At 41.7% G+C, this 19,129-nt stretch overlaps 3 protein-coding genes across 6 annotated transcripts; 2 read left to right on the top strand and 1 right to left on the bottom strand.

Moving 5' to 3' along the window:
• The first annotated feature begins 272 nt into the window (after window positions 1-272).
• Window positions 273-7,482, top strand: LOC115200370 (heme-binding protein 1). The gene is made up of 4 exons (XM_029763394.1): window positions 273-705; window positions 4,160-4,298; window positions 4,863-5,043; window positions 5,187-7,482. Exons 1-4 carry the CDS (start codon window positions 628-630, stop codon window positions 5,362-5,364), a joined length of 576 nt encoding a protein of 191 aa, XP_029619254.1. The 5' UTR covers window positions 273-627; the 3' UTR covers window positions 5,365-7,482.
• Window positions 6,401-12,889, bottom strand: LOC115200365 (WW domain-binding protein 2-like). The gene is made up of 8 exons (XM_029763380.1): window positions 12,730-12,889; window positions 11,826-11,934; window positions 10,232-10,370; window positions 9,788-9,880; window positions 8,711-8,896; window positions 8,380-8,463; window positions 7,845-7,921; window positions 6,401-7,732 (listed from the first exon to the last, which is right to left on the bottom strand). The coding sequence occupies exons 1-8, from the start codon at window positions 12,786-12,788 to the stop codon at window positions 7,658-7,660; spliced, it is 822 nt and encodes a 273-aa protein (XP_029619240.1). The 5' UTR covers window positions 12,789-12,889; the 3' UTR covers window positions 6,401-7,657.
• Window positions 11,866-18,950, top strand: LOC115200342 (zona pellucida sperm-binding protein 4). Of its 4 annotated transcripts, none has more exons than XM_029763336.1 (13): window positions 11,866-11,969; window positions 14,453-14,564; window positions 14,655-14,776; window positions 14,874-14,994; window positions 15,112-15,246; window positions 15,397-15,569; window positions 15,725-15,804; window positions 15,942-16,069; window positions 16,208-16,391; window positions 16,509-16,653; window positions 17,746-17,815; window positions 17,910-18,028; window positions 18,783-18,950. In XM_029763336.1, exons 4-12 carry the CDS (start codon window positions 14,964-14,966, stop codon window positions 18,020-18,022), a joined length of 1,059 nt encoding a protein of 352 aa, XP_029619196.1. In that variant the 5' UTR covers window positions 11,866-11,969; window positions 14,453-14,564; window positions 14,655-14,776; window positions 14,874-14,963; the 3' UTR covers window positions 18,023-18,028; window positions 18,783-18,950. The 4 variants fall into 4 exon arrangements, with proteins under 4 accessions (XP_029619196.1, XP_029619205.1, XP_029619215.1 ...); XM_029763345.1 differs by having other exon boundaries at window positions 11,892-11,969; window positions 14,456-14,564; XM_029763355.1 differs by lacking the exon at window positions 11,866-11,969 and having other exon boundaries at window positions 13,643-14,564; window positions 14,659-14,776.
• Window positions 18,951-19,129: the final 179 nt, after the last annotated feature.

Genomic DNA, 19,129 nt, shown 5'->3' with positions numbered 1-19,129 from the left:
GCGAATGACAGGTTCTCATTTCAATCACGATTCTATATTACTACATACATTAGGCTACACTGCTGCATTAAGTATTCAGTGTATGAATGTTTAATGCAAGTATAACCTTACGCAGTGGAGATCTAAATACAAATGAAATAAACTAGATCATGTTACCGCCTGTAATAATGTGCATTATAATCGGTGGGAATCATTAATGTTAAGTGAATGAAAAGTTGGCTAGATATTAAGTGGAAATGTTTTTTTAAAGGAGTGGAGGCGGGTGAGGGAGGGCGGAGACAGTTGTTTATATTCGTGTGGCTGTAATTCGTCAACTCGTCTAGTGAGCTAGAAGCAAGATTCACTATTTCAACCTAGTTGCACTACTAGGTAACAATATTATATAAATACGTAAATAGATATAGGTTCTGATTTGATTTGTCCAATAAGGCCGAGGATCAAGGAAAGGAGTGTACAACATATTTTAAGTGAATCTCCTTATGTGATTTTAAAAGTTGGACAAAAATAAGAAGGTAGGCTAGATTATGAAATAAGAACAAGTTATTTCACAAAGGAAACACAGGCGGCAACATAACATAGTATAAAGGGACAACGCGCGCATCAGAGTGGTGACCTGGCCAGAGCGCGATGTTTGGAATGATAAAGAATTCAATTTTCGGGAACACCGAAGAAACGGACTACAAATTGCTCAGCAGCGAGACCAAGGTAGGATACACCTTGACCTGTCAGTTTCAACTTTAGTGTGTGTGTCTGTCAGTCAAGCGTTCCATCACTTGATCGCGCGCGCCACTGTACACCTCCGTCTTGTTTGGTGCATAAAACAACTGGTCATTACAGACAGATCTCTTCAGTATCTCGCAAATATTTTTTTATTCCAAAACAGTTTTCATTAGTTACTTTGGTTGCAGTGAAACTAGCCTATTGGCCCCAGCCTACCATGATCTCAAGAAAAATCTATTTTGATTATCCGTAGGCCTGTGTGTTATGCATTTTAAGGGTTCTGTAATGCCAATACAGGTCAAAAGGTGTTTGACCTTTTGAAACCAACCATTATTAATTACACCTTACCTCCTGGCACCTGTGAGCTCGCAGTAGAGGGTGGGGGCAGATCTCTGTGTGTTCCCTATGACCTCAGTAGTGGCACCACTGTGTATACTGCTACACTGACCATACAGGTGACACTGACAGACACATCTACAGACATTTGCCTGACAAAAAGACTGATCATGAATCTGGAACTAGTTCAATCTATAACATGCAACCAGATGACCAAAAAGACTGTATGAGGAATAGGAAAAAGACACTGTATCAATAGGCACATGAGTGTCCATTAAATAGGCGGTAGACAGGCTATTGGCAGTTTTGAAGTCAGTCAGTGCTAAATCTGTTAACTTCACTAGAGACTAAATGATCACACTGAAATCTCACACAGACCAACGATCAGAGGAAATTGAGTCTGACATCATACACTCTTAATTAAAACTGAATACAGATGAACTGTCTACACACACACACACACACACACACACACACACACACACACACACACACACACACACACACACACACACACACACACACACACACACACACACACACACACACACACACACACACACACACACACACACACACACAGAGAGCTTGGTGGGCCCTCTCATATTACAAATAGTTACATCCATTTTTGGACTTATAAATTAATGATATGTACACATTGATTCTTGAAGAACATAAAATAAATGCCTCATGAGCTTGGTTCAACTGTCATATCCTCAACTGTCGTACCCCATCACCCCAATGTTTGTAAACAACATAAATGTAAACAAACACTGTATAGCCTCAAAACATGGTTTAAACTATCATTTTGATTTCATGGATGGTCAGTCCTTGTGTCCTTTCTCTGTCTGTGCATTTGCGAGCGGTTACATTTCTCCAGGCCCATCCCTTAGCTTTTACCAATACAGAGGTGGGTGCTATTCTTTTTATTTTCACGTTTTTTTCATTTTCACAGTATTGATATTACGCAATGTTTTAATTCCTCTGAAATGATCTTACTTGGCACCATGCATTGTTTAGTAATGACAAGACATTTGATTAGATGAACAAGTTGACAGCACAATATGCTTATTATATAATGACAGCACATTGTCTATTTCTTGATACACAAGACAGGCTCATACTCCAAGCCAACTGAATGGTTATAGAGGCCATAGTTGTCATGTAAGACTGAAATGTCAACTTCTCTGTGTGAGAGGTTTACAAACTTCACATGACATTGTGTGGTGACATTCAAACCAATTAAAACCATTTGTTTAAAAGTTAGAAAAAGAAAGAGAGCGGGTTGAATATGAAATGAATTGCTAATATTAGCACATCTACATTAATTATGGCCCACGTCTACCCAGCTGAGACACAGAGTAATTATATACGAAGGTTGCAGGATTCCAGCTAAGCACACACGCTAATTGCACCTTTAGACTGAACTCAGGAACAAAATGTTCAATTATTGCTGTTGGAACATGTCACCTACATGTATTGTTAATGTTGGTCACAGTGACATATACCGTGGGCTCCAAAGGATTGGGACAGTGAATTTTGTTGTTGTTTTGGCTCTGTACTCCAGCACTTTTTGATAATTTTTATTGTACATAAGAATAGAATGTTTGTAAATACTTCACTTTTTAATACTTTAATACACATATAAGTGAATTTGTCCCAATTCTTTTGGTCCCCTAAAATTGGGGGACTATGTACAAAACGTGCTGTATCTAAATGGTTCACCCAATATGGATGAAAATACCCTCAAGCAGACTATTTGCACTTTAACCTCAGTCAGTGTATCATTTCAAATCCAAAGTGCTGGAGTACAGAGCCAAAATAACAAAAAATGTGGAACAACACAATGGGAATGGGCCAGTTGACACCAGTGACACATCTTAGCATAATTGCAGTGAAGTAAGAAAACGTGCTAATGATATGGCATTACTGTCATCCCATCTTGACTGTAGTTATTTCTTATGAGCCTTACATTTACATTTATTCCACAGTCTCAAGGATGGGTTGCAACCACAACGCCTTCATCAATATGAACACCAAACACTAGTCAGATGCACTATGAACGAGTTCTCGACATCCCAATTAGACCAGCTGGAGTCAATTATTAGTCTAGACAATTCTGCTAAAATAAACCTTTTAGCTACAAATCTTTTAGCTATTCAGCAACACAGTTCAATCCCTGTATCAATCAATACAATGAATCACATATCAATATTGTTGCTAGGGCCAAGACGATACCAGTATCGCGATACTCGGTAGTGTCGTGGCAAGGAAACATAACACAAAGCAGATTTAACTTCTTTAGGAAAACAACCCTAATATTGGAAACAAACATCATTATGTTGTCATCCAGTCCTACTTTTAAATAGTGTTTTCAGTGCATAATGTAGTATTTACATTGCATTATATGTCTAGTCATGTAGCAGGCATTTGTATTCAGCGTGAGTGATTTAAAACAAGGGATAACTTAGTGGAATGGGTCTGAACAAAAACATTGGTGCTTTCAAAAATGTGGCCTACATTGAGGTCCCTTTCAGTGGAACAGATTTACTCAAGACTGGTTATGGAATGTGTGATTATTGTGAAACGTAACGTTCCTCTGTTATTTAATGGTTGATATTTCTCAGCATAAGCCTTCCTCTTAGGACAAGTACATCATAACATGTATAAGAACAGGCAGCAAGTCAGTGAGTGTGTGTACACACTGCATTAACCCCACTCTGCCATGTGTGTGTGTGTGCGGCGCCTATGGTTTGGTCTTATGTAAGAACAGGCATCTCTGTCCCATTATTCTCTTTAGGCTTCATTAAACACTGCGGGGCCCTGAGAGCAGAGCAGGAAAGAACTGGAATCAAATTAGCGTAATATTTTTGATCTAGATCCTTTTCTGGGGGCATTTGGCTGTCCTCTGTTCGTTTCCACTCCAAGTGTTTCACCGGCATCAGTGAGCACAGATTCTGCCCATTGCATATCGGCAATCACAGCACCCCCAGCCCCACCCCCCTCTAACCCCCAAGTAGTGTGTGGTGTCCTTCCCTCTGAACAGTTTGTCAACATGTGTGTCATTGGTGAATCACGTTTTGCCTCCCGCTCTCTTCCCCAGGAGGGGGTCAGCTACGAGGTGCGGAGGTACGATGGTGCAAAGTATGCCTCAGTGAGCTCAGAGGGGCGGACCTTTGACCAGGTGACGGGGGAGCTAGTGAGGAAGCTTCTCGTGTACATTGGGGGAAGCAACGACCAAGGTGAGCCAATCAGAGAGCAGGGCTTGTCCTGTCAGTCAATGGACTTCATATGTGGACACATCTTTAATGAGCCCTAAGCTCAGAAAGATCTAGGGGCTCGACTCAATCCATATCGCTGAAGTTCAGTGCTATAGCGCGATTGAAATTTGAAGGGAATTTCTGATTGAGCCGACATATGCAGCGCTTACCGTGAATGTGGAAACATTGCCTTTAAATTTCGAACTAACCGCTGTAGCGCAGGTCTTAAGCGCTACGGATTGAATTGAGCCACCGATGTAATATGCATATCTGAAAGTATTGCATTGATGTAAGCAAGTAATATGGTGAAAACTCTTCCTAGTCTACCAGAGGATTTGATAGTGTTATTACCATGTTACTGGCACCTATTCAGTACTTTCAGATCTTCAAGGGTGACTGAAGAAGTATCTACTCTGTTCGATGCTAGAGGTCAGTTTGAAACTGGGCCAAAGAGGATGCAATGAACTCGATGCACACATAATAAGACTGTTGCAATAAGTTGTCTGCTATCCCCTCTATCTGTCCTCTGTTTCTTTGTTTTCCAAGGGGATGCAATGGGGACGACAGCACCGGTTATCATCACAGTGTATCCCAGGGACGATGGTGTGATGTCACGCCGTTTGGTGGTTAGCCTCAGGATTCCCACCAACTACCAAGTCAGTCCCCCTGTGCCCATCGACAGTGCCATCAGAATCGAGGATCGACCCGGCATGACTGTCTACTCACTGTGGGTGTCTCCATGCAGTCTTCACCTCACATTGTTCTTTAATTCTTTACGATAAAAAAATTATTTAATATTCATATTCAATGATTTGATCACATATCCTCTTTATCTCTCCTTTCCTATCCACCTACCCTTTCTTTTCACAGGCAGTTTGGAGGCTTCGCAGGGGAGACTGAGTACCGAGCAGAGGCCTCTCGCCTTACCAAAACTCTTGGTGAGACTGCCCCCTTTCAGCGGAAACAGTACTTCTGCTGCACCTACGACCCGCCAATGAAACCCTACGGCCGACGCAACGAGGTGTGGTTCCTACAGGAGGAGCCATAAGGGAAGCATTAAGACCGACTCTTAATAATAACCTATAGTCACTTCCTCTCCTTCGTCTTCACTGATCACTCCACATCTTGATCTTCATCCCCAAAAAATAGGATATGTGAAAATAATATGGCAACTCAACAGGGGATTTGTTTTCAAATCAGTACAAATGAAGGAGAGGTGATGCAAAGAAGAGTATTAGACTATTGAAAGGTCATAAAGGGGAGGGATGGGCAGCGGGCTACATAGTTACTGGCCCAAAGTAATAGTACGGTACCATTATCAGTAACTGGATAGTAAGTAGTCTAGGGGTAGAAGCCACTAACCACAAAGTACCGCTGTGTGTTATAGGTGGTACATCATTAACTCAAGTTCTTATTTTGTACACCCAGGGGTTGACACTCCCCTTAAAACATGCTTCATAGTGCTTGGAAGAAAAGCACATTAAAATCAGGTTGTACACATCACTATTCAGCAGTCTAATTAAATGTTGCTTCACTTCACACACCATAAAAACAAAATGACAGTTAAGTATTCAATAAGTAATTAAATTAAGTTTTAAAAAGCACAATTCCTTTTCCCAAGGGAGGGAATTGGAAATAAACTAGGAATTGAGCCATAAAGTAGTGATAGTCAAATGTTTTCCTTAGTATGAATTAGTTGGTGGGGAGGGTATATGAAGGAGAAATGTATTAGTCATTCCTTAAGTGTTATCATTTGAGATGTCTTATCCTTCTGTGATGATGACATGAAAACTTTTCAAGACAGCAGTTGTGTGTAATGAATGTTTTGGTGTGCTTGTATTTGGAGTCTTTGAATTGTAATGTTACTTATTATGATTCTTGAAACTGTATTTTGAAATACCTCTGTATAGTGTGTGATTTTCTGTGAAAATATGGAGTGACGATATCGTCAGGATTTGATAGCGTTTTATATCATAATATGTTATTCAAGATATTACTAATACGATTTTTTTGTGCAATACTGACCTTTTTTTGTTTGTTCTATACAAACTGGTACAAATACTGGTACACCACTGTTTTAGATAAGTTTTACATAAACATTTATTTATTATTAGATTTTGAATCAATATGAAGAACTGAAAATAAGGAATATGGTTTACAAACAAGATATTTCAGACATTTGATAAATTTAAGCAGATAATTAAAACCAACCAAACCTCTAACCTAAAACTAGTACAAAATGTCCTCTATGCACTCTGAGAAAATAGCAATTACATGGTCTGTTAGACACTACAACTCAGTTTAAATCAGGAATAAATTAGTGGTTTTCACAGGTTAATTCGTCATAACTGCAAGAAAGCACTGTGTAGCGGGCTAGCGGCTAAATAAATACATGGCCTACTAACCCCACACTTGTGTAATTGCACAGAGTAGGGTTTTGGTTTCAGCCGGGCTTTGCATTCATCAATACAATATACAGGGTTCGACTAGGACATGGGTTATTCATGTGACCAGTTATCATCTCTAGGTTCAACAAGTTATTTGTGAAATCTAGGAACATTGCACATTACCAATAATCTCACATATGTAGCAGTACATGTAAGTACTCCATCCAATTGCCATATTCAAACAACATGCACTTCCTTCAATAAAAAGCCAGAAATAATCTAGAAAGGTATGGTGTGCATTGAGCGCACTGGAAACTTCAGCTTTCATTCAAGGCTCTCTGGAACAAACTTAAACCACGCACCAACACAATGGAAACACTTACTGTGAACGTGAATGTAAAAATACTTTACAATACTAGTAGGAATAGAAATTGTTGTTTTGTTAATAAGCATCATAATTTTAATCAAAAATTGTTATAAAATGTATTTTGGTAATAAACCTCTGGATTTTAAAAAATGCTGTAAATATTTAATGCCTATACATTCCCCATACTGCCCATTACATGTACTTCAACTCAACAGGGCAGTTAGATACCCTTTCCTAAGTACAGGAATGTTCCACATTCTAACAGACTGAAGGAGAGAGAGAGCCGACCATGATAACTGAAAAGATTGAATACTTATCTGTTACGTGAATAACCATTTAACTTGGCAATTGACAAAATAAAATAAACTGAGTGGGTGAAATAAAGCTTTACTCATGATTAAAAGGAAACATTCATCATTTGAAAATGTCCCAATATTGTTGTGCCTCAATTACTTGTGTGAATTGCCAGAAAAATAATCTTGCCTTTTTGTCAATGTAGTACTTTATATTTTCCTTTCCAGTCTAATAATTATCACCCCCTTAATAATTTGCTGTTGCATTTATTAGGGGATGATGGATATTGAGCTTTAGTTGTTCTTCTTCTCTGGATAGCCTGGGTAAGGAGCAGGAGGGGCAGAAGGTGCATAGGGAGGAGGCTGTTCCTATGTGGGAATAAACAGCAATAGAATATCTTAAAAATACTGAAATAAAAACATCAACACAGCATAAAGTGCATGCACTGAATGGACATGGAGAGAATAACAGGTCCCTTACCATGGGCATGTAGACATTGTGGGGGTTGTTGGGGTTGAAATAGGCACTGCCTGCTGCCTCTGCTGCCTTGGCATTACCTGAGGATCAGGGAGAGACAGAGAAATGAGGGGAGAATAATGCACATGTACAGTAACTGATACAGAAGCACATGCTACTGTAACTGTAGAGTAGGAGAGACAATGGAGCACACTTAGCACAGTATATTGCAGCAGGATACTCGTGACAAGACCTTTTCCAGACAGAATTATGCACACTTCCAACTCTATTTCAATTCTCCAAAACCCACAAATAGACACACAACTGACATGTAAATGAGGAGTACTGAGTTAAGGCCAACTGGGTTGTTTCATGGGGTAAGGGAGACTAGGGGTGAGAGGTATTTTCTTTGTTTCTCCTTTTTAATATGATGTGTACCGGTTACGACATCAGCACTCCTTTCTCAGTGCCATGCGTCATATGCTTCATATTGAGGCAGACTGATGGGATCAGACAGATGCAGCGATGCAGACATACAGAGAGAGACAGGGAGACAAACCTGCAGGGGGAGCAGCCCAGTTTTGGGGGGGCCCAGGATAGGGGGGCGGTGGGGCCATGTAGGCAGGGGTAGATGGGTACATTCCTGCAACACAAGAGAGAATACCTAAAATACTCATAACAGCCTTGGGGACACATCTTTACTTGAAGTAGTTATAAATATTGACACCAATCAATAAAATTCATACACTCATAACAATGGAGGCATTATCCAAAATATTTCCGTATTTAATCTGCTAGCATCACAGCATTTGATTGTCAATTATTATGACCCAAACCTGCATAACATACAAACAGTTTTATAGTGATGATAAAGTTCTTTAATAACACACCTGCGGCTGCCATAGGGTAGGGATAGCCCATGTTGCCTGGGGGAGCCTGGTAGAAACCATTCTGCTGGGGTGGGGGTTCATACGGGTAGTTCTGAGGAACAGGTGGTGGGCCGTAGCCATTCATCACTCCAGGAGAGGGATAGCCAAAGGAGGCACCTCCGTTTTGAGCAGGAGGGGCACGAGATGCTAAAACAAAGTTAAGGGTTAATCCTAAAATACAGACTGGACTAAAAGAGTAACATGTATAACAAATATGTAGCCTAACAAATATAACAAACTTTGACAGTATTACTAGGAAATGCTTTAGTGACGTACATGTTTAATGAATTACATTTAAGTCATTTAGCAGACGCTCTTATCCAGAGCGACTTACAAATTGGTGCATTCACCTTAAGATATCCAGTGTAACAACCACTTTACAATAGTGCATCTAAATCTTTTAGGGGGGGTGGGGGGCGGGGGGGGGGGTTAGAAGGATTACTTTATCCTGTCCCAGGTATTCCTTAAAGAGGTGGGGTTTCAGGTGTCTCCGGAAGGTGGTGATTGACTCCGCTGTCCTGGCGTCGTGAGGGAGCTTGTTCCACCATTGGGGTGCCAGAGCAGCGAACAGTTTTGACTGGGCTGAGCGGGAACTGTGCTTCCTCAGAGGTAGGGAGGCGAGCAGGCCAGAGGTGGATGAACGCAGTGCCCTTGTTTGGGTGTAGGTCCTGATCAGAGCCTGAAGGTACGGAGGTGCCGTTCCCCTCACAGCTCCGTAGGCAAGCACCATGGTCTTGTAGCGGATGCGAGCTTCAACTGTAAGCCAGTGGAGAGAGCGGAGGAGCAGGGTGACGTGAGAGAACTTGGGAAGGTTGAACACCAGACGGGCTGCGGCGTTCTGGATGAGTTGTAGGGGTTTAATGGCACAGGCAGGGAGCCCAGCCAACAAACAGCGAGTTGCAGTAATCCAGACGGGAGATGACAAGTGCCTGGATTAATTACTTAATTGTACGATATAAACTGAGTAAAGCAGATACTGTATGTTGAATGACAAATAGGCTCTGTACTGACAAACATGGCAGTCATGAAATTACTTACCATTTGTTGCCAGTTTGAAGAGGTGCTGACCTAACTCGATGGCTCCCCCACTGGAAAAAGACATCTTGAAGCTAGCCTGGCCTTCCCAGCCTCCTGAAACCAAAGAAAGTAGTGACAAAACATTGATGAACAATGCACGTCTGATATTGAATTATAATCAGTGCTTTGGAGATGTCACACTTCAATTTCTACGACTGCTGCTAAAAACTTTGACACATAGACATTGTAAAGTAAAATGAGATTGTGGTTTACAGAATGATGTCAGCCTCGGAAAATATCTGGCCTTGGCAAATCACCCTTGCGTCATTGATTTACTTCTGCATGTATTCCTAGGACACATGAGGCCATACCTGGGACTGGAGGCCATAAACACTTTGCATGCTCTACAGTTATTTCCTCATGATGGTGTTGAATGCTATGGGAGGACAACAAACTGCTGCCTACCCCCAGCCTCAGCAGATACTGTGCCCCTGATGTAATTGGCAGCGAAGACTGGCTGCTCGATGCTGCAGCCCTTCATCAGGTAGTACGGGAACATCACAGACCCCAGGCTGTCCTTGGCATTACTGGACACAAACACCAACTGAAACAAGGACAAACAGAGAGAAAGAGGGCAATGAGATGGGACGTAGAGCAACGGTAGTCTTCCAGTTTGTGATACTTGTCGTTTGATGCGACGCAGACAGGATGGCGTGAGTAGTGAAACAGAAGAGTCGTATGTCCTTGTGAGTTTTTATTAGTATTTAAAAAAAACGTTTTACCCCTTTTTCCTCAATATCCAACTGGTGGTTAAAGTCTTGTCCCATCGCTGCAACTATCCTACGGACTCAGGAGAGGCGAAGGTCGAGAGCCATGCATCCTCAAACACAACCATGCCAAGCCACACTGCTTCTTGACACACTGCTCACTTAACCCGGAAGCAAGCCCAACCAATGTGTCGGAGGAAACACCATCCAGCAGGCGACTGGCCCGCCACAAGGAGTCACTAGAGCGCAATGGGACAAGGGAATTCCGGCCGGCCAAACCCTCCCTAACCCGGACAACGCTAGGCCAACTGTGCGCCGCCTCATGGGTCTCCAGGTCGCGGCCGGCTGCATCACAGCCTGGGATCGAACCGGGTCTGTAGTGACGCCTCTAGCACTGTGATGCAATGCCTTAGACCGCTGCGCCACTCGGGCCCCATTTTGAGTTTTGATGTTGAGTCTTTTCCCAACAAAGTGATGTTAGGATATATAAGTTAGCCCATAAAAGCTTTTGTGCCGAATACATTGCATTGTTACATGTGTCAAGCTTATGGGCATGTGGCAGCAGTGTGTAGGAGGGAGATTCCTAGGTGTGAGAAGTGTGCAGAAGGGCATGAGACAAAGGAATGTGTAGCATTGGGGGTGCCCATTAGGGGTGCCCATGGGACTGGAGATCAGAAATGTCCGGTGTGCGAGAGGCAGGTTGAGGTTTCCAGGGATAGAGTAGTGCAGAAGTTGTCGTATGCTGAGGCACTGAAGAAAGTAGAGGAAGATGGGTCAAGGGGGAGGGATCCTAAGAGTGGCGTGAGTAGTAGATCTGTACCAGTATAGAGGGATAGGCTAAAAAGTGATGTTTCAGTAAGATTGGATTTTTAGCATTTATAGCAATGGTTATCAACTATATTGCAGGGATGGAACGTAAGTCGCAGAAAATTGAAGTTGTGGTGGCAGCTGCAGAGATGTATTTGGGTGTGTGAGACTTGACGTCAGAAGAGTTACAGGGTGTGTTAAGTGGTGGTTTCACATTTTTTCAGGCTGTTGACCTGAGGTAGGACTAAATAGATTTAAATAGTGGAGCAGGGTGGTGGGTTTTTAGTGAGTGCAGGGTTAGATGGTAGGGTATTTGTAGATTGTTTTGTATGGATTTTTTTTAAGCAAATGGAGTTATACTCCAGTCTAGTAGGTGACGGTAATGCAACATTTATTGGATGCCAACCGCTATTAAACCTCATAGAAGAAAAAGGATTGTCTTCCAACAGGCACACAGGACCAGCATGGTCAGATAATAAACATACCCTGTATGGAGTGAGGTAAACAGTCCCCTTCTTAGTCCCCCTCAGCAGGTCTGTCTTGCTGGTGACATCACTGAAGGACAGCTCCACATTCTTGCATTCCCTCAACACACTAGTGGAGGATACAGTGAATTTACAGACAAATAGGTATAGTATGTATGATAGGTCCTCCATAGGACAAATACTTTCCTAGAATCGTAGCAGAACCGAGTGTCAACGGACATAGGGTGATTCTGTATAGTCTACATTATTTCACATAGGCCTACCATTGGCATTTCAAATACTGGTTGGTTGGTTAAATCTGACACTTCCAGAATGTGTCAAATCGAACTATTATGAAAAGTTTTTTTTATTCGTAATTTTCCTAAGTTCATTTTACTTTATCAACTTCCTAAAACTCAGTCACAGCGTTTAATTTAGACTCAGGTGGTAGTAGAGGCGGGCGGGTTCGCTCTCTTTGTTGACTTTGCTGTCAGTCTACCTCCCTGGAAAGCAAACTTATTTAGCTAGCTTACTTGTACATCTAGTTTTACTAAAGTAATAAAATATATCTAGTTAACGTTAGCTTTAATACGTTTCAAAGGCGTAATGATGACTGACTGACTTGGTACTTAGGTAGCTTTTCCTGCCAGCAAGGCCAACAACAACGACGTTGCTGACTGATAGCTAGCTAACAGTTAGCTAGCTAAAAATAATTAAACTAGCTAACGACGTTAGCGCTACAAAATAGCGCTTGCGGAATGAAAAAAGAAACCCAAGTAGCTAACTGACATTGGCTAGATTTAATTAACACTATCTACGGAAGCTAGCTAGCTAACATTACCATAACAGCTAACGCTAACTTGCGAGTTAGGTAACTAAGCTACCTTTAGAAAGTGAGCTTCGTGGCGATTAATGATTCACTAACCTCTCGTCGTTGTTTATCAAAACTCCTCCGTTTTGAGAATGATTTCGATTTAAAGCCATGTTCAGATAGTCTAATGTACTCTTCGTCAGGTACAGCTACACACTGGAAATGAGAGGAATGCCCCAAAAACCTCAGTGTTACGTCACAGGATCAGCTGTTTTATGTACTGTGACTGCAATGTTCTGTTTGCCAACATTGTTTCCCATATTGTCAACAAGCCTTTGAATTGAGATTGTCATATAATTCTGGTGTGTTGAGGTTAGGTGGGATATTTGAGATTGGTTTGGATGAAATAATACAGCATTGTGGTTGTGAAGAGAGCTGAGTAGGCCTAAGGAGTGTAAATGCTTTTCATATATGATTAATTATTGCTTAAATATCATCCATAGAATGTGCTTCGAGTTTGCCTCTCAGTCATAGTCCAATACTAGAACATCTAATGGGTGGCTATATATTCCAAATTGGATTATATAATTCTGCTTGTACAACCAACACATGTAATGGAAAAGCTAGTAGGCCAATTGTGTAATCAGTTTATGACTCATTACTCATGGCATATGTATGGTCCAAAAAAAGGATGGAATACAGGGAAAAAAACTAAATGTGAATACATTTTCTCATCACTTAGTTTAACTATGTGTATATCATGTCCATTCCACTTTTAACTGACATGAGGCATGGCATGCCTCTTCTCAGTGGGACAACTTTTAATTTAGCTGCAATTATGTGGATCACATGAATTTACAAATAATCTTGCTCTACGATCTTCCTCAAATTGCTACATGCAAAAAGTAGACTTCCAAACGTTGTCCTATATAGCTATTTGCATCCTGTTCTGTGTCTGCATTACATGGGGGACAATGCCATGCCACAGTGACAGTAGGCCTACTAAACACAGTGTTTATAGAAAAAAATATACAACATTCTATTTCATTTTGTGGCTTCCAATATGTAGCAAGAAGATGGGCCTGGTTATGTAATAAATTAAGATAGTTCTTTATTAATCGCCAAAAGGGCACATTTGATTGAACCAGCCAATACACAACACCACCAATAAATACACAATAAAACACAACAAAGGACACACTGACATTAAAAGCAGCACATCATCAATGAATATAAGTGCTCATGTTAAAAAGCCTCATAGCATAGAATAGGTGGGTACAAGCAATCGGTACAAGCATTGCCATAGGGACTGAGAAATGAGCATGGCGACTGTGAGAGAAAAGAAGGGGATTGAGTTTGTTTTTTAATAATTGCATTTAATGACCCTGAGGTGAAAATTAATTGCCTTTTCCCCACAGTAGGCTATTAAAGAAAACAATGGGGTAAAAGTTGGAAGGATCCTTTAATAATAAATCAAATGTATTCATAAAATGAAATGTTATCATTCATTCAGTCACGGATGTATTACGTACAGCAGGCCTATATACAGTCAGACTGTGATAATTGACTTAATCACCTGTGGGCTAACAAAGCCTGACGCAATGTCCTGCCTCATCACTCCAATTACTGGTCTTCCAAGACACGTGTCTTCACTACACAAAGAAACCACACAAATACCGCGCAAAATATTACTTTTGTCACAGTTATATTGTTCAATTGTGAATCATTTAACTAATTAAAACACAGCATAACCTGTAGCCTAACAATGCTACTGATGATTTGTGTAATTTTTGCATTCTTTGCGCCATATTACCGATGCCTTTCAACTCTCGTGCAGCAGAAAACCGCTCAAACTAGAGCACAAGATGCCCTGCCTCGAGTCACCTGCACCGCCCGACGAATACGCGCAGTTTTCGGTCAAGCGGTTCTTCATAACCTACGCGTAAAAGGTAAATAGCCATATTTTAGCCCTCTATATCTGCAGATTTTGTTTGTTTAATTAGAATGTATGGTATACTGGTTGAGCTCACTTTCCCTAGACAGGTATGGAGTCAGTGTGCCTGTGCCAAAAGCCAAAGAACATTGTGGAGTGAGAAGGGGAGAAAAGAATGGTACCCTTTCTTTCCAGAGTCGATATGACAGTTGTTACGCACAGGTTGAGGTATGGTAATGTTTTTTGATGTTCATTGCATTGAGAGGTCTTGGTCTGTGTGTAAACCTACTGATTGCCATATCAAACCACTTTGGTTTATCTTTAGGGTGACACAGTGGTTGTGTCTTTGAGAGTCCAGCTGGACGCAGGGGATCAATGGTACAGGGTCAATATTAGCTGCCCCCTACTCAAGAAGATGGCCCAGAAACCCATCATCGGTCGAACCTGTGAGTTCATATAATTTTATAGGGAGTGAATTTTAGATGATTTATCACACATAGTGATTGCAGTGCCCTTTAGTACCACCTCTGTAAAAGTCATTCTTCCAATTTACTTTCCTTCAGCACGATCAGGAAAATGCAGCATCCATAGAGCTTTGCGTGTGGACTGTGGGCCCCAGGATGTCTCCAATGATGGCTGTATCAAACTGGGATGCTGCTATGATGATCATGACTCAACTTGCTATTACAGAATGAACAGTAATGGAATTAGTTTTGTGTGTATTTTGTACAATGGAGAACATGCTTCTGAAAGAAAGTATCAGCAGAGGGATAGTGACTGTCGTGGTGAGATCAGAGATTAAATGTCAAGAATAACTCCTTGTTTCTGTCTCCTCCTCTTGCTCTCAGCCTGTTCTCTGGATGGCCATTTTGTGTTCTCTGTGAAGGCGACAGACACTGACCCCCCAATCAACCCGAACAACCTTGCCGTCAAGGGTCAGCCACAGTGCTCTCCTGTAGCTACCTCTGCAGATACAGCTGTCTTTAAAATTGGGGTGAGGGAGTGTGGCACAAAGATGATGGTGAGTCATTAGGTCTAGTTTACCTTCTGCCCTAATCTACAGTAGTATACTTCTGTCCTGAATGCCTCTGGTAGTAGTATAATGCTGCTTTTTCTTGCAGTGTTGAATACTCTTAGGTATGCTAAAATACCTTGTTCCCCCTCTTATATTTACAGGTGAATGGGGATGTTGTAAGCTATGAGGTGGAGGTAGAGGAACTGCATCCAAAGATTACAGGCAAACATTCTCCCTTCAGGTAGCTGCTTATTTCTCTTCCTGCCTATAGACAGTGCACTACAATTTAGACTACTTTACCATATCGTGGCTTTAGCCAGAACCTAATTGCTTGAAACTATTATGGAGTAAATGTTTTGAATGAGACTTGGTTTGTAGTCTGCAGGTCCAGTGTCAATATGAGGGGTCAGCTCTCCTCCACACTGATCTGTGGTCCTTAAACCCAACTAACCCTCCACCTGTGACTGCACTGGGGACTGTCCGAGTGCAGATGAGAATAGCCACAGGTACTGTAGTAAAACAATATGGTTTCCACAGACCAAGCAAGGGATGCCAAATCCAAACACTGCAAGTATATGGCATCAAGAGTTGTCACTTCACACACTGGTAGACCTTCATCATCCTCACCCTTTTCTTTTTTCCAGATGAGTCCTTTACCTTTTTCCTCCCTGAGGACCAGCTGCCCCTGACCCTGTATCTGCATAAGCCTGTGTATGTGGAGGTGTCAATCGCTCCACCCTCCCCTGACCCCAGTCTCTCCCTGCGTGTGCGGGACTGCTTCGCCTACCCTGCCTCCAGACACTCCGTATGGACACTACTCTATGATGGGTGAGAGGGAGGGAGACGCAAGTTTTCCTATACTGACTGAAGATTAATCACTGTGAATATGAAGACTGTCAATATGCATTGGTTTAGTAGTCTCACTCCCATCCTTCTCCCTGACAGCTGTCCTAACCCTCTGGACAACGTGAGGAGTTCTATCCCAGTGGACAGTCAGGGGAGGACAACCTCGCACTCCCAGGTCAGGAGGTTTGATGTCAAGACCTTTTCCTTTGTGGACCCTGAGACGGGCAATCCCAGTGTGGAGGAGGTAAGATCTATCCTATTTATCTGAAGAATCTGAACATTTTGCTATTATACTGAACAAAAATATAAACGCAACATGTAAAGTGTTGGTTTCATGAGCTGAAATAAAAGATCCCAGAACTCTTCCATACACACAAAGCATATTTCTCTCAAATGTTGTGCACAAATTTGTTTACATCCCCCGTTCGTGAGCATTTCTCATTTGCTAAGATAATCCATCCACCTGAAAGGTGTGGCATATCAAGAAACTGATTAAACAGCTTGATCATTACACAGGTGCACCTTGTTCAGGGGACAACAAAAGGCCACTCTAAAATTGGCAGTTTTGTCACACAACACAATGTCACAGATGTCTCAAGTTTTGAGAGGGCGTGCAATTGACATTCTGACTGCAGGAAGATCCACCAGAGAATTTAATGTTTGTTGCCAGAGAATTTAATGTTTTTCTCCACCATAAGCCGCCTCCGTCGTTTTAGAGAATTTGGCAGTATGTCCAACCGGTTACACAACCACAGACCACGTGTAACCACACCAGCCCAGGACCTCCACATCCGGCTTCTTCACCTGCGGGATTGTCTGAGACCAGCCACCCGGACAGCTGATGAAATCGAGGAGTATTTCTGTCTGTAATAAAGCTCTTCTGTGGGGGAAAAACTAATTCTGATTGGCTGGGTCTGTCTCCCAAGAGTTTGGGTCTATGTCCTCCCAGGCCCACCCATGGCTGCGCCCCTGCCCAATCATAGGAAATCCATAGATCAGGGCCTAATTTATTTATTTCAATTGACTGATTTCCTTATGAACTGTAATTCAGTAAAATTGTTAATTTTTGCATGTTATGTTTATTTTTGTTTAGTATAAATTGTCTAAACAAAGATCTCTTGGTCCTCCCTCTGCTGCAGTGTTTCCCAACCCTGGCCATTGATGATGCCAACAGTACACATTTTCATTGTAGCCCTGACAAGCACACCTGATTCAACTAATCATCAAACCCTCAATGAGTTGAATGAGGTGTGTTTTGTCCAGGGCTACAGCGGAAATGTGTACTGGAAGACCAGGATTGGGGGAAAAACACTGATTACTGAATCTTGTCTCTCAGGTGTACTTTTACTGCTGGGTGGAAATCTGCACAGAGGAGGAAGAGTGTAAACAACACTGCTCCATCACCTGTGAGTGTTTCAGGTCCCCATGTTCTACATTCACCTTAACACTGAATTGGGTTATTTTATCCAATAGTCATGCTGTCTCATCTCCTCCATCCAGCACCTGATGGTGAGAGGGCGAGGAGGGAGTCTGGGTCAGATCGAGTCTCCCAGTTAGTCTCATTTGGTCCTGTGTTGTTGGGTCAGAACAGGAAGGGAATCATAGTCATCTGAATATAGGTAAGCACATTCCAAATAGGGGAGAGTGGGATAAGTTGAGATTTTTTATTTTTTTTTACATTCAACATCACTCTGTCAAGGGAAATGTAGTATTCTTTCTAACAAAGATATCTACGTATTTCAGGTAGATGTGTATCCCTGGAAATAATCTTAATTTAAGCGTTACAGTTTAAAACAGCTTGACCCCGAGTAGTTGAGCCACCAACACATTTCTGTACTGAATTAAATATGACCATCTTTTTATAATCCTGTATATATTTCCCCAAACACAATCACAACTGCTCTTTGTCTTTTAAGCATATTTCAACACAGGCTTAACGTTGTACTTTTTTTACACTTTTAACATATACCAGCGATAACGCCTTGCAGTATGCCTGGGAAGAACTCTTAAATTCTCTCACTTGCCGTTGGTTCAACTTACTCCAAGGCAAACATTTACTATATTAACCCACACAACTACAAGGATGCACATTCATGCTAGGTTTAGGACCACATTGAAGCTTAGACTCCAACTGATGTATAGAACCATCTTTAATGATCTATTTTGGTTTAGATACAAGGATCATAACTTGCTTACCTCTTTTTCCATGTGGTTTCTTCACACTCCATGAAATTATATCTTCCTAAATATTTGTTCAAATGATACCCTTGTTTCTAGGAAACCATACCCAAAATGTGTCTCAACTTACCCCACAGCTACTGTATGAGTGGAATGAAACTGACACTAACATTTTCTCTTGCTGGCGGCCCTCAGCATTTCAGGTGTCAATGTACTCTGTCACAGTCATCTGTACCTCCATCCTGTTCTTCCTCCTGTTCTCTTCGTGGTCGATGAGTTGTCAAGTGGCAGAAAATGGAAACCAGAAACAATGAGACTGGCCTACAGGTTGAACAAGCCCAATAAAGCACCTCTATGAACACTTATTTACAATTGGTATTTATTTCAACTACCATTAAATACCTTCACTGGCCATGTGCATTCCAATGCATCACATGTATTATGCAGCCAGTTTGACTTGGTCACGTAAACTGAGTACATAGCGCTGCACCTGAACGTAAAATCAGATATTAAAGCCTCCTATCCTACAGCCCCAGAAATGG

This window comes from Salmo trutta, chromosome 1 (genome assembly GCF_901001165.1).
Source record: "Salmo trutta chromosome 1, fSalTru1.1, whole genome shotgun sequence".
NCBI lineage: Eukaryota > Metazoa > Chordata > Actinopteri > Salmoniformes > Salmonidae > Salmo > Salmo trutta.
This window is presented reverse-complemented; position numbering and strand designations above follow the sequence as displayed.

Excerpts from the sequence above, each read along its gene's own strand:
- LOC115200370 (XM_029763394.1), top strand. The coding sequence starts at position 628 with ATGTTTGGAATGATAAAGAATTCAATTTTCGGGAACACCGAAGAAACG. Across the intron at positions 706-4,159 it reads TGCTCAGCAGCGAGACCAAG|GAGGGGGTCAGCTACGAGGT; the intron begins GTAGGATACACC and ends TCTCTTCCCCAG. Across the intron at positions 5,044-5,186 it reads GGCATGACTGTCTACTCACT|GCAGTTTGGAGGCTTCGCAG; the intron begins GTGGGTGTCTCC and ends TTCTTTTCACAG.
- LOC115200365 (XM_029763380.1), bottom strand. The coding sequence starts at position 12,788 with ATGGCTTTAAATCGAAATCATTCTCAAAACGGAGGAGTTTTGATAAAC. Across the intron at positions 9,881-10,231 it reads AGTATCTGCTGAGGCTGGGG|GAGGCTGGGAAGGCCAGGCT; the intron begins GTAGGCAGCAGT and ends CTTTGGTTTCAG. Across the intron at positions 8,464-8,710 it reads CTACCCTATGGCAGCCGCAG|GAATGTACCCATCTACCCCT; the intron begins GTGTGTTATTAA and ends CTTGTGTTGCAG.
- LOC115200342 (XM_029763327.1), top strand. The coding sequence starts at position 14,381 with ATGCTACTGATGATTTGTGTAATTTTTGCATTCTTTGCGCCATATTAC. Across the intron at positions 16,070-16,207 it reads GCAGATGAGAATAGCCACAG|ATGAGTCCTTTACCTTTTTC; the intron begins GTACTGTAGTAA and ends TCTTTTTTCCAG. Across the intron at positions 16,392-16,508 it reads TGGACACTACTCTATGATGG|CTGTCCTAACCCTCTGGACA; the intron begins GTGAGAGGGAGG and ends TCTCCCTGACAG.